The 14,087-nt window shown below is 43.1% G+C and overlaps 1 protein-coding gene across 1 annotated transcript in view; it reads right to left on the reverse strand.

Annotated features, from left to right (window-relative positions):
- The window catches only part of SLC6A2 (solute carrier family 6 member 2), a 670,903-nt gene that overhangs the window by 152,232 nt on the left and 504,584 nt on the right, over positions 1 to 14,087 (reverse strand). Inside the window, exon 11 of the mRNA XM_082270398.1 lies at positions 10,323 to 10,423. Coding sequence (XP_082126524.1) covers positions 10,323 to 10,423 — 101 coding nt within the window. The remainder of the gene's footprint in view (positions 1 to 10,322; positions 10,424 to 14,087) is intronic.

A 14,087-nucleotide genomic window follows, 5' to 3' on the forward strand; every position in this document is an offset into this window, starting at 1 on the left:
TAGAAGACCCAGAGGTACCAAGTGCTGCAAATGATCACATAATCAAAGGTCTGATGTAACGGAGGGGACCTAGTAAGAAATATATACTATTACTATAAATGACCTCGGAGTATCACTAGTTCCCCATATTATGGGGACAATCAGATGCATTATTAACCCCTTCCGTACCGCGTCATGTAAAATGACGTCGGCACAAATCCTTTCTCGATCCGGGCGGACGTCATATGACGGCGCCCGGATCTCCCCGCTACTGCGCGCCCCCGGGGGCGCGCAGCGCGGCGATCGGGGGTGAGGCTCGTCCCTCGGACTGAGCCCAACCCCGATCAAGGTAAACAGCCAATGAAATTGGCTGTTTACCACGTGATCGGCTGTGTCAATCACAGCCGATCACATGAGCGGCTCCAGCGCGAGCCGCTCGTTCCTTCCTTAATGCGCGCCCCCGGGGGCGCGCAGCGCGGCGATCGGGGACGAGGCTTGTCCCTCGGACAGAGCCCATCCCCGATCTAGGTAAAGAGCCAATGAAATTGGCTCTTTACCACGTGACCGGCTGTGTCCAATCACAGCCGGTCACAAATGTCATCAGAGAACACGGTAACTAGCTGTCACCGTGTTCTCCTCCTCACACACTGATCCTGTGTGAGGAGGAGATTGTGGTAACAGCTAGTTACCAAGTACAGTGCACCCCAACCACACTGATTGCCCCCCCCCAATAAAGAGCACCTGTCACTAGCCCATCAAAGTACCCGAGTACCTGTCATCAGCCCATCAGGTACTCTGATGACAGGTACTCGGGTACTCTGATGGGCTGATGACAGGTACTCTGATGGGCTGGTGACAGGTACTCGGGTACTCTGATGATGGGTACTCGGGTACTCTGATGACAGGTACTCGGGTACTCTGATGACAGGTACTCTGATGGGCTGGTGACAGGTACTCGGGTACTCTGATGATGGGTACTCGGGTACTCTGATGACAGGTACTCGGGTACTCTGATGACAGGTACTCGGGTACTCTGATGACAGGTACTCGGGTACGCTGATGACGGGTACTCGGGTACTCTGATGACGGGTACTTGGGTACTCTGATGACAGGTACTCGGGTACTCTGATGACAGGTACTCGGGTACTCTGATGACAGGTACTCTGGTACTTTGAGTACCCGTCACCGGAGTACCCGAGTACCCGTCATCGGAGTACCCGAGTACCTGTCACCTACCCATCAGAGTACCCAAGTACCTGTCACCTACCCAGCAGAGTACCCGAGTACCTTCCACCTGCTCATCAGAGTACCTGACACCTGAAGTACCCGAGTACTTGCCACCTGCTCATCATTACCCATCACTACTCATCAGTACTCATCAGTACCCATCAGTACCTATCACCTATTAGTATCAGTACTGATCATCCGTACCCATCAGTACAGTATCAGTATCACCTATCAGTATCAGTACTACTCATCAGTACCTATCACCTGCCTGTCACCTGCCCATAAGAGTACCCGTGTACCTGTCACCTGCCTATCGGAGTACTCGAGTACCTGCCACTTGCTCATCAGTACCAGAGTACCTGTCACCTGCCCAGCAAAGTACCCGAGTACCTGTCACCCTTCATACAGCCACCATGTCTAAGTCCAAAAAGGTTTATATACGTCCTCCGTTTAAACCTAAATACCGGTGTTATGGCAGCAGATAGCTGCCATAACCCTGGTATTTTTTTAAACGGTGGACGGTTGGCTTTCCGATAAGGGTGGTCCCAGTGGCGGATTCACCGCGGGATCACCCTTCCGGGGTGGCGGAAGAGGTGCCCCCTCCCGCTGCATTCTGGTCCTTTTCCCCGCTTACCGGACCCGCGCAGCGGGGAAAACGATCCGGTCCCAGATCCTCACAGACAGGATGTCGAGTGAGGGCAAGCTTGCCCTCACTCGACTCTATGGTCTTGGAGGACCGGAGCTACGGCAAACGTCGTTGCCTAGCAACCAGTTTAAAGGTCCCTTTTTTTTTTCATTTTATTTAATTTTTTTTTTTATTTTTTTTTTTTATTTTTTCTATCTTTTAGTGTACTTGTGAGATCTGAGGACTTTTTGACCCCAGATCTCACAAAAAAGAGGTCCTGTCGTGCCTTTTTCTATTACAAGTAATGTTTACATTTCTTGTAATAGAAATAAAAATGATCAATTTTTTTTTTTTTTTAAAAACAGTGTAAAAATAAAAAATAATAAATAAAATAAATAGTAAAAAAAAAAAAAAAAAAATTAAAGCGCCCTGTCCCCGCTAGCTCGCGCGCAGAAGCGAACGCATACGGAAACCCCGCCCACATATGTAAACAGTGTTCAAACTACACATGTGAGGTATCGTCGCGATCGTTAGAGCAAGAGCAATAATTTGAGCCCCAGACCTCCTCTGTAACTCTAAGATAGCAACCTGTAGAAATTTTTAAAATGTCGCCTATGGGGATTTTTAAGTACCAAAGTTTGTCACCATTCTGTGAGCGTGCGCAATTTTGAAGCATGACATGTTGGGTATCTATTTACTCGGCGTAACATTATCTTTCACATTATGGAAAACAATTGGGCTAACTTTACTGGTTTCTTATTTTTTAATTAAAAAAAGTGATTTTTTTCCCCAAAAAATTGCGTTTGGAAGACCGCTGCGCAAATACGGTGTGATAAAAAATATTGCAATAATCTCCATTTTATTCTCTAGGGTCTCTGCTAAAAAAAAATATATAATGTTTTGGTGTTCTAAGTAGTTTTCTAGCAAAAACAACTGATTTTAGCTTGTAAACACCAAATGTCAAAAATAGGCCTAGGCAAGTGGCTAGGATGCATGATGATGCTCCTTGGATGTTTAGGCCCCTCTATATGGCTAGGCTGTGAAAAAGTCTCACACATGTGGTATTGCCATACTCAGGAGGAGTGGCAGAATGTATTTTGGGGTGTCATTTTTGCTATGTACATGCAATGTGTTAGGAATATCCTATAAATTGACAACTTTGTGTAAAAAAAAAAAAAGTTTTTATTTTTTTCCCACATTTTCCAAAAACTTGTGGAAAAAAATGACATGTTCAAAGGACCCATAATGCCTCATAGAATATACGTTGGAGTGTTTGCTTTCCAAAATGGGGTCATTTTGTGGACTTTTCCATTGTATTGGTGCTCTAGGGCCTTGAAAAATGTGATAGGTAGTAAGAAAGTTTTATGTGTATTTATGCTCCTAAAACGCCTTATGGTGCTACTTGGACGTGGAGTCTCTTTTTGTGGCCAGGCTGTGTAAAAGTCTCACACATGTGGTATCACCATACTCAGAAGGAGTAGCAGAATGAATTTTGGGGTGTCATTTTTGCTGTGTACATGCTATGTGTTAGAAATAGCTTATAAATTGACAATGTTTTGGGAAAAAAAAAGAAAAAAAAATGTTTTCTTCATTTTCCCAAGAATTGTGGGAAAAAATTATAACTTCAAAAAACTCACCATGCCTCTTACTAAATACCTTGGACTGTCTACTTTACAAAAAGGGGTCATTTGGGGGGTATTTGTACTGTCCTGACATTTCAGGGCCTCAAGAAAGGAGATAGGCCATCAGTACATCTGGTGTGATCAATTTTCAGTAATTGGTACCATAGCTTCTAGACTCAATAACTTTCACACAGACTAAATAATATACACTAATTTGGGTTAATTTTACCAGAGATATGTAGCAGTATAAATTTTGGCCCAAATGTATGAAGAAAAATTAATTTTTTGCAAAATTTTATAATAGAAACTAAAAAAAAGTGTTTTTTTTGCAAAATTTTTGCTCTTTTTTTGCTTATATCACGAAAAAAAAAAATCCCAGTTGTGATCAAATACCACCAAAAGAAAGCTCTATTTGTGTGAAAAAAATGATAAAAATTTTGTTTGGTTACAGTGTAGCATGACTGAGCAATTGTCATTCAAACTGTGAGAGTGCTGAAAGCTGAAAATTGGTCTGGGCAGGAAGGGGGTCTAACTGCTCTGTATGGAAGCGGTTAAACAGGGCCATATGATGACCCAGAACATATTCAGGCCATTAGTACTGGCCGGGATACCGGATATTCACTAGAGGGAAAGACGACCCAGATCAGAGTACATACGTAAAGAGTCATATCAGTAGTATGGTCACACTAAACGGAAATCTGATACTGGGTCGGGACATAAAGTTGTTAAGAGACAGATAGAGGAGAGGGAATGGTCAGAGGGGATGTAGATGGCAGATTTACCACTTATGGGGTTAAGAATGGCCTCAAGCTGAACTCAACATTCAGCCCAACAGGGGCCAAAGACCCCATTTTAAAAATCCAGAGCTTTTCTTTCTGGAGTAACACAGTGTCAAAGTCTCCACGTCTTGCGGGGAGCTTCAACGCATAGATGCCACGGAATAGTAATCCATCCGGGTTGGCACTGTGGTACTCCAAAAAGTGTAGGGGTATCGTTTTATTATCGATTTTATTCCTAATATCTGCCAGGTGCTCCAGAATCCTGACCCTAAGTTGACGCTTTGTCTTCCCGATATAGGATTTATTGCAGGGACATATGATTTGATAGATCACCTTTTCAGTTTGGCAATTAATAAAATTGTTAATGGTGAACTCCTGGCTCATGTCGCAACTATAAAATGTTTTTGAATTTATTGCTTGTTTGCAAATAGAGCACTTTCCACATGCAAACATCCCTTTAACTGGGAGCAAGGACGTCAGCCAGGTTTGCGGAGTTTTAGTACGCACGAACTCAGAGTGAACTAGGGCATCTTTTAGATTTTTCGCACGTTTGGCGGTAATAAGGGGTCGGGGTCCCACAATTTTTTCAAGTAAAGGTGATACAGTTAGGACCTGCCAGTGTTTAGTAATTACCTCACGGACCTGGTCCCATTGTGAACCATAACGTGTGATAATCCTGGGATGGATTTGTTGATCTGACCCAGACAGAGGTACAGAGTCATCCTTTTTGAGGAGTAACTCCGATCTCTGCCTTGGTCCCACTTTTTTTCCGGGCCCGTTTGATGGTATTATGGGAATAGCCCCGTTCCCTGAACCGTCTATGGAGATCTCTGGCTTCCATTTGGTAGTCGGCCTCCTCTGTACAGTTCCGCTTAAGGCGGAGAAACTGGCCTACAGGAATACCATTGATTAGCGAACGTGGATGGTGACTCTGTGCAAGAAGTAACGTGTTGGCCGATGTTGCCTTACGGAACATAGTCGTTTTTAGGCTAGAGCCCATACGGGAAATCAAGAGATCCAGAAAAGGTAAGTGGTTGGCCGTCGCTGTATAGGTCAGTCTTATGTTTTTATTGTTGCAGTTCAATGCTTCGACAAATGCCTCCAGTTCTGATGTGGTCCCTCCCCAGAGGAGCAGTACATCGTCGATGTACCTCAGCCATAAAAGAGAATGGCCGCGGTACATCGGGGATGGATAAACATCCTGCTCCTCCCACAGGCCCAGATGAAGGCAAGCATATGCCGGGGCCCATGGTGCACCCATGGAGGTGCCCCTGGTCTGTACCTGAATTCATGTGGAATTCTCCACCTACTGTCTACTATATACAGGAGGGGGGGAAGCAGTGCAAGCAGCCAATCTGTTGTGCTGCAGTGCAAGGAGCCAATCCGGTTTGCTGCAGTGCAAGGATCATGCTTGAGTAATGCTGATAGGAGGTACTGAGTGACAAAGAGCTTAGTTCTTCAATGAACTGCTTCTCCCTCATTGACCATTCACAACCTGTAGCAGAGAATGATCAGCCCCCAGAGATTGGGATGCTCGAGAGATGGGACTTTGCTAGGGTGCAGAGCTGTTAAAAACTCAAGACTTGATCAACAGAAATAACTAAGCGTAACTCCACTTTTGTTGACAAAAAAAAACTTTCCTCCCTGGGTGATTTATGAACATTGCAAGGATTTAAAAAAAATATGTTGCAGATTCCTAACTTTTGTTATTCTGAAGAAATCCCTGTGTGTTTCTTTGTGCTTGTGTGGGAAAGTGCATCTAATAGGAGTGGTTTCATAATTATCAATCAGCTGTGCAGCGGCAGGACAATAATGTTCCTATTGGGAGTATTTCATCGAAAATGACACTTTTGTTGCAGGGGGTACCTAAAATCTGACCTACATCTGAGTGCAGATGTCTGTAACATTCAATTACAATATAACTTGTGTCGCAATTGTATACGCTATATTATTTTTTCTTTATTTGCTATTTTTTTCACCACGAAAGTGGATTTATCCTTTAGATTATCTGGTAAAAGAACTCCCTATATGTATCTCATCTGTGTATGCAGCGGTTTGCCTAGACTTCAACTTTAACCACTAGCCCTCTAGAGGATTTATCCCCTTCAATCGAAAGTAAACCCATCCATTTAACAGTTTCAAAAAACAGTTACATTCACTGTTTTACAGGAACACAGGATCAATACCTTCCCTTCTGACAGAAAGGCATTCTGCCTTGTTTATATAAGCAGATTGCTGTTTTGCCTGTGTACTGTTTAGTCGGTAGACACTGAGTCCACAGTACTCGCTGCTGTGTGTGATTATGGTGGAAGCGGGTCGCCGGCAGAGAGCGTACAAGCCCCAGACCAAGAAGTTTTAGATCATGTACTAGGTACGTAATCTGGCACAGAGTGGCCACCCTGTCGCAGTATATGTACAGTAGGCAGTCCACAAGTGGTTAATAAATAACCCACTTAGGCCTCTTTTGCATGGGGCAGACTCCGTAATGCACATCCACCTTCTCAGCAGGTTCCTCCGCTGATCCCCACTGAGCAGGCGGATGACAGGTCTGTGTCTGCTTTGCCATGCAGAGTGGACATGGACACAGCTCTGCTGTTCTCTACGGGGCGGTCGGACCGCCTGTCTGTTTCCATCTGACTGCCATCTGATCTGCCTGTTCGATGTGAAATGGATTCCCTATCTTTTGGTGGACAGAATCGGATGCCGGCGGGTGTCAGCGGACGCACATCCGCTGACATCTGCCGCTTCATAGAGAACAATGGCTGGTCCGATCATGTCTGACTGAAAAACACACAAGCGGACCTTATCGGGCAGCCCATGTGAAACTCTTGGGAGAATGGACTTTGCTATGTGGTATAGCTGTGTAAATCTGAGGACCTTATACATGGAAATACTTAAATTACTGTATTTGGTAGGTAATACAGTTCTCCTATATGTATTTATTTGTGACTACAGCTGGTTGCCTAGAGGTCAGCTTTAATAAATAACCCATTTATTCTGCAAGGGCTTTAGAAGCAATACATGCGATTTGCACTAGTAGTTTTCAGTGTAAAACTTCCAACTCCAAGAACTAGCATGAATACTGAAATTTCCCATTATTCAACTACCAAAAGTATCTTGCATAGTAAATCACTCCATTAACAATTTAAGTATATGTAGAGCCTAACAGAATGATGCTTAGTTTGAAAAACACTGTGTATCAAAAACATTTTGCCATATTTAAAATAACAGTTATTTTTGTACTATCTTGCATCTCAGTGTTGCTGATCTCAAGCAGACAATCTGCAGTTACTTCCCTTCACTCTAGTGATGACTGCATACCATTGCTTGCAGTCTCCATCAGAAGGCCCTCTGACAGGATGACAATGCAGGAGCACAATTGGGAGAAAGGAGCAGAGTGTTGTCATTCTATGAAGGTACCTATGCAAGGATCCTCATGGCAGGATCACTAGGTATTATGTTAATGAGAGCTGCATATTTAAAGGGTAACTCCACTTTTGCGGGGAAAAAAATAGCAAATAAAAAAAAATAATAATATGACGTATACAATTGTGACACAAGTCAGACTGTAGTTGGTTTTTATTAAAAATTACCTTTTCTCTTTATGGAAAAAAAAATGACCTTTTCTTTTCAATCTGCAGCCGCTGTAATTTTCTGAAAACACAATGCAATATGGCTACCTGGAGTTGTTCTGTACACAAAATGTGTACTGAACACACTCCAGAAACATCATTTCCTGCTTGGCTCAACAATTTTACCAAAAGTCTTCCTAAGATACAAATCAGATTTCAGGCATTCCCAAAACAACAATGTCATTTTTGGTGTGATACTTCCAATAGGAACACCTCTAAAGGGATGCAGGCCCAGCAGTTTTCCTTATTAGTGCTCTGCAGCTGCACAGCTGATTAAGAATTATGAAATCACTCCCATTACACCCACTCAGCACAGAGAAACAACAAACAGTGATTTCTTTAGAATAACAAAAGGTAGAAATCTGCAACAAAGGTTGTTATAATCCTTGCAATGTACATAGATCACCCAGAGGGGATTGTTTTTTTTCAACAAAAGTGGAGTTACGCTTTAAACATTTTGATTATGCATTAAAAATTACTTGGAAAAAAACATTATCATTGTAGATGTAGCACCCTACAAGGTAGGTGCTAGGCAAAAGTATAGTGGGCCTTGGCTGCCTAACAGCAGGGCCCTGATTTTCAGCTGGGCTTTCATGTCTCCCAGGTTTTGCCATTGAGAGGGGAGTCTCCCCACTGGCTCTATGAGAGGGCTCTCATTGGCCAGTGGAGGAAACCCAATCAGGGGCATATTCAGGCTTGTATCTACCCCAGGAAGGCAGATTCTGCCGCACAGCATTCTGAGAGTGAGTATAAGTTTGGGGGGAGGACATGACGCAGCGTCTTTTGGCGGGAAGCAGAGTCCCAGGAGGGAGAGTATGGCTGTCTCTCCTCCTGTCAGAAGGATAGGGCGTCTCGGGCGGCTTGCCTGAGGGTACCTAGAGAGCTAAGCTGAGCTGCAGAGAAGATCTGGTGTGCCGAGGACCAGCGGAGTTGAGGGGGCCCAGTTTAAGGAAGGCATTCCAAGTTTGTGAGTACTGTAACTGCCCCTGGGGGTCTGCCTAGCTGAGAGGGGACCATTCCGGTGAAGATCCAAGGGATCCAGGAGCTAGCTAGCGGTAAAGGGGTGCCTAGTGAGAGGACCCTGAAGTGCAGAGGGGGTGCCTAGTAGAGGACCCTGAAAATGTAAAGGGGGCGCCAGCGGTTGGGCCCTGAAGAGTTAATGTGTGCAGTGCAGTGGTGTTTTTAGGTTTTGTGCTGCCCTAGGCCTGACTAAGTTTGTGCACCCCCTAATTTAAATATAACCCACCCCATCCTGTAAAGGCCTCACCACTTCCTGTTTATTACCCGCCCTGTCATCTGTACACCACAGACCACAACCACAGTCTATCTGTGCCCATAAGCATAGCCTTATCAGTTCCCATAAGTTCAGCCTCTTCAGTGCCCATCAGTGCCACCACATTACTGCCCATCAGTACACCCCCATCAGTGGCCACCAGTGTAGCCTATCAGTGCCCATTAGTGCAGCCTATTGTACCGGCAGGTAGCAGTGTGACTGCTTTATGGGGGTGCCAGACTAATTTGCCTCCTGGACCCTGCCCTCTGGCCCAATTTGCCCCATAATACTGGCCTTAAACTAAAAGTGTAGAGCAAGCTGGTGGGGACCCTTTTCGTGCAAGAGCCGGGAGACGGCTGTTTTTTTTTCATGTGCTGTGCAGATTTTTTTTTTTTTGCTGCCCCCCTACAAAGTGCCGCCCTAGGCCTGGGCCTTGTTGGCCTAGGCCAAGATACAGCACTGGTGCAGTGTACAGTGTTGAGAGTTGCAGCAGCACAAGCAGTTACAAGGAGCTACTTCAGTCATTGAAGGGCTGGAGGGAGCTGTTTACAGGACTTTTAAGCTTAACAGAGTGCAAGAGTCAAGTCTCACTACACTCCAGGATGTTTTGAGTTAACCAGAGGGTTACAAGTCAAGTTCTAGCACAGTTCAGTAATAAAGCATTTTTTAAGCGTCAGTAAGCGTTGGTTGGCATCCAGCTGGCGTCAAGACAGCGCGAACAGGCATTTTTCTGCAAAGTGTCCCAGTTGTACCTAGTTGAGTCAGAGGAGGATCCCACTCATTCCCTTCTCCCATCCCCATTTTCAAATAAACAAAACAAACCAAAGATGCCGGAATGGTCATTGTGTCAACTCTCACACTTGGGTATTCAGCTTAAATGGGCTGAAGGTGTCACCGGTAACAATGGCAGACCCATATCAGGCCCAAGGCCTGGAAAACCTGCTACATAAAGTTTATACAGGACATTTCTTTACATCTACTGTACATTAACCAATCCCATACCTGAACAATTATTATTTAACCCCTAAAACATACACTTACCACTTAACTTTTCCCTTACACTAACAACATACCATTTACCCATCTCTTGACATTTAACACCATCCAATCATAACACTTTAACAAACCCCTAAAGTGAGCACGTTTTAATAAACCTTTAAATTGTGTCCAAGTCATTTTACTTACCAATAAGAAGGCAGGGCTAACAAATTTCCAGCAGAGTCTCCAGTAAAGGCCAGGCCTAAAACCAACCATCCTGTAGATGTCATCACTGAACCTATCCACACCTAAAAAGGAGGACAAACATGTAAAAATGTATCCTCATGATCCAAAGTAGGTAACAACTAAATGTACTAATGCTTTGTATAAGGGCATGATTATTTATTTAATTTCAAATTTTTTTCTAAATTCCAGCTCCCCTATATACTAATATAGGATTAATGTTCCTCTGATGCGGAAAAGAAATGATCTTTTCTGACTTTTAGGACAGACCTTACGTCAGCCTGCAGTGTGCTCCATAAAAAACTCCTCCGTTACTCCATGCTCTGTTCTGAAATTTGGTATTTGAGACGGAAAAAACAAGTACAAGGAAGTGGTTTATCAACTGATCTTATTAACACACACACTGCACCTGTCTTTCTCCTCCAGGAGATTTACCCCACCCCCCTCTGTTTTTTTAATGTCTTCCAATGCAAACATTGTCAGTAAGCTTCTCTCTCTATACACAGGCATCAGAAGTTTTGTACTTTATCCTTATCTTGCATAGATTGTTCATTTGGCAGAGTGTGCAGGAGCTGAGTGATAACAGCCTATGTGGAGCAGAGGTGAATTATTCAAATCAGGAGAAGAGAAGGGTTTGCTCTAAGCATGGCAAGCTGAAACATGCTAAAATTCCCCCTAAAAAAATGTATGAGCGAGTGTGAGCTCCTGCTATGAGGAGATGTAAATGGGGCTTGACAGCTGAGATTCATTGTCGATTCTCTCTCCCTCCTATATATTTGTATAAAGATGGCCATACACTATGCAATCTGATTGTACAATCTCTGTACAATGTCCTTTAGACTTACCAAAACTGTGGAACAAGAAGTCCCACCTGAACAATCTATTTATTTTGCATCAAATCATACAGGCCCTTGCACTACATAGCTAAAGGTAGATCTAAAGGAGATTGTACAGATTGTAATGTGTATGGTCACCTTAAGGAAGAAGTAGTAAAGTGGGTGGAAATAAAGCAAGAGTTGGTATAGTAATGAGGGAGGTGTGGTCCAGAGGGGTAGTACACCCCAAGGCAGGTGCACGATAGGAGATGATCTACCAGAAGTGATTAAAGTAGAAAGAATTTTTTTTTAAAATTCAAAAAGAAACATGAAAATTGAAAGCTGATGTGGACGAGAGATAAGCACATTGGGATGGCTTGAGCAAAAAAGACATTAGAAAAGGCTTCTATTTATTATGACCAAAACAGTGTTGCGCTAAATTGGAAATAAAAAATAATGATAAACAGTGAGTCCAAGTGCCAAACTCAAAACGCAAGTGAAGAAGCCACAGGGGAGAGTGGCGTAATGCATAAAGGGGGAGTCAGGTGGCATGTATCTTTACTTGATCTGGATGCTTTGTTATATCATATTGCTTGTTTTTAACTGAATAAATGTGAGTGCATTTTCTTAAGCTTGGCTAGTATTCTCTTATGCATTTTAACCATGATACTGCACTTCCGGAGATTTATTCTGAGAGTTCCATGGAGTCATGCCAGTTGGGAAAGTTCTATCGTCAGAGGAGAAAGTGAGCAGAGGACCCATTATCTGGTGTATAGTATTGATTACCATTATGCTATGTTGGCCCTTTTGAGGGTCTTGTCCTGAGCAGGCTATTGGCTACCCTATTGGGGACTTAATAACCTCCATTCTAAAATTAAAGGGATTGAAGAATCTCAGAACAACATCTTTTGAATGCTCCCCCACACTCGCCCAGGGAATAATGCTGCAATCTGATATGGGCTTCCCCCCTTTGACCTCAAGAGCAAGCGCATAAATAGATGTTTTTTAATATCAGGGTGCAAACTACCGGATGTGACGGCTTGAGGGTAGTGGAGTGTTACCACGTCCTTGAATGGTTTGGAATGGCCCACATTGCTCTCCATGATGAAATAGGAGTGGATGAAACACAGCAGCCTATTGTGACCTCCTGTAATTGGTGGGGTAGCACCAGCATCATTTCAGAGGCAGGATCTACTGTGTTTGGTTTTATCCAGTGCCCGTGAGCTACATGTATTTTGTATTTGTATATTGCCTTTGCATTATTTTTATCCTGTTTCAATAAAGTACCATTTCTTTTATCCACCATATACCCCTGTTTGAGCCATTCTATGCAACTTCTTTTTCCTTGTTCTTCATATGTTTTCAGTTGCTTGGCTCACCGGTTATATACCGTTAGGTATTTGGATGGTAATTTAAGCACTTGTTGTCACATCCTCACACCCCAGGATTTTTCAGGGCATTTGAGTGATTTCCTGGTGTTTCATTTCCCTACCCTTCTCCCCAGCTTTTGTATACTCCTGTAATAGGAGGTCTATGCTCTCTGGTATGAGTATATCTTGTATGTGGTGGTGGTGAATTCACAAGGTGAAGGGACCCCATTTGAATCTAGAACACAGGAATTTCTTTTCAATTATCATCACAGCCTTTTTGGATTGTTTACCTGTGTTCTGAGTTTGCCACTTGCACTCACTTTTTATTATTTTTTTTGATTTTTAATTTAGCGCAACACTGTTTTGGTAATAATCTTTATTGTGATAAATATCTCACGTGAGTGGTGCAGCTTTGATTTGTTTCATATATCACAAGCACAATATTCTTTTGTTGTCAATTGTTCTAATTATTATTAGAAATAACATTCTGCCTGAAAAGGTGAATTTACCTTTAAATCTCTCCAAATGTTATTACTAGAAATTACCCTGCTCTTTCTAATAGCTGAGAATTGGCATTTTAAGTGGATATTTAGTCTATGATATATTAGTATATTTATATCCTTTTACATAATTGATTCACCCAGTTGTACCCTTCCTAGAGTGTATGGTGAACTTATGTTAGCCCTGAGTGAATAACTTCACATTTATCAACAAACCTCAGTTGCTATGTAGCTGCCCTGTCGTCCTTTTCTAAGTTAAAAATTCCAATATATAGAACATATTGAAGCTCTGGGACTAAGATAATCTTGTAAAATGATCTAATTGGTTCCTGATCATGTGATAAATATAACAAGAAGTCATAGTGGGAGGACCAAGCTACATACTTGCATTGTTCCTTGCCTCAGGAGATTATATTTAGATGCAGAAAAGGGAGTAATGAAGCATTTCAAAATTCGATTATTGTTCTGGTTTAAGCACATCTATGTTGGAATTTTAAAATGTGTAGAAAAGGTTGGAGTGACTGGCTGTGGAGCAAGATGGCTGCCTAATCTCACAGCTCTCCTCTGCCAAAGGACGTTTTTTTACTCCCTGATGGCTATGCAGCATCCACAAGATGGTGCAGGAGCAGAGCTCAATACACAGGCTCGGATACTTAGTTGCACTCGGGAGAAATTGAATGGCCAAAATGATATGGATAGCATCACCTCTGAAATTGCTTCCTCATTGCAGCCTGCTTCAGATTGAGGTAATACAGCAGCTATCTCCCCAGCCCATTCCCCTGATAAACCACCGTTTTCTAGTAAGCAGCACTGGACTACTTCTGCACACCTTATGCACACTGAAGAGGACTGCTCTGGGTCTTTGAGTGCACATCCTATCAGTGATAACCCAGCCTCAGAGCACACAATGAAACTGATGGTATTATCACAACACAATGAGCTAAACTCATCTAATTCTCATTTGCACTCCAGAATTGATCAGGTGGATGTGCATACTGGCTGTTTAAAGAGCAAAATGAGTGACCACCCCACAGTTCACAATGA

Source organism: Pelophylax lessonae (assembly GCF_965119305.1).
Source record: "Pelophylax lessonae genome assembly, chromosome: 10".
In the NCBI taxonomy this organism is placed as follows: Eukaryota; Metazoa; Chordata; class Amphibia; order Anura; family Ranidae; genus Pelophylax; species Pelophylax lessonae.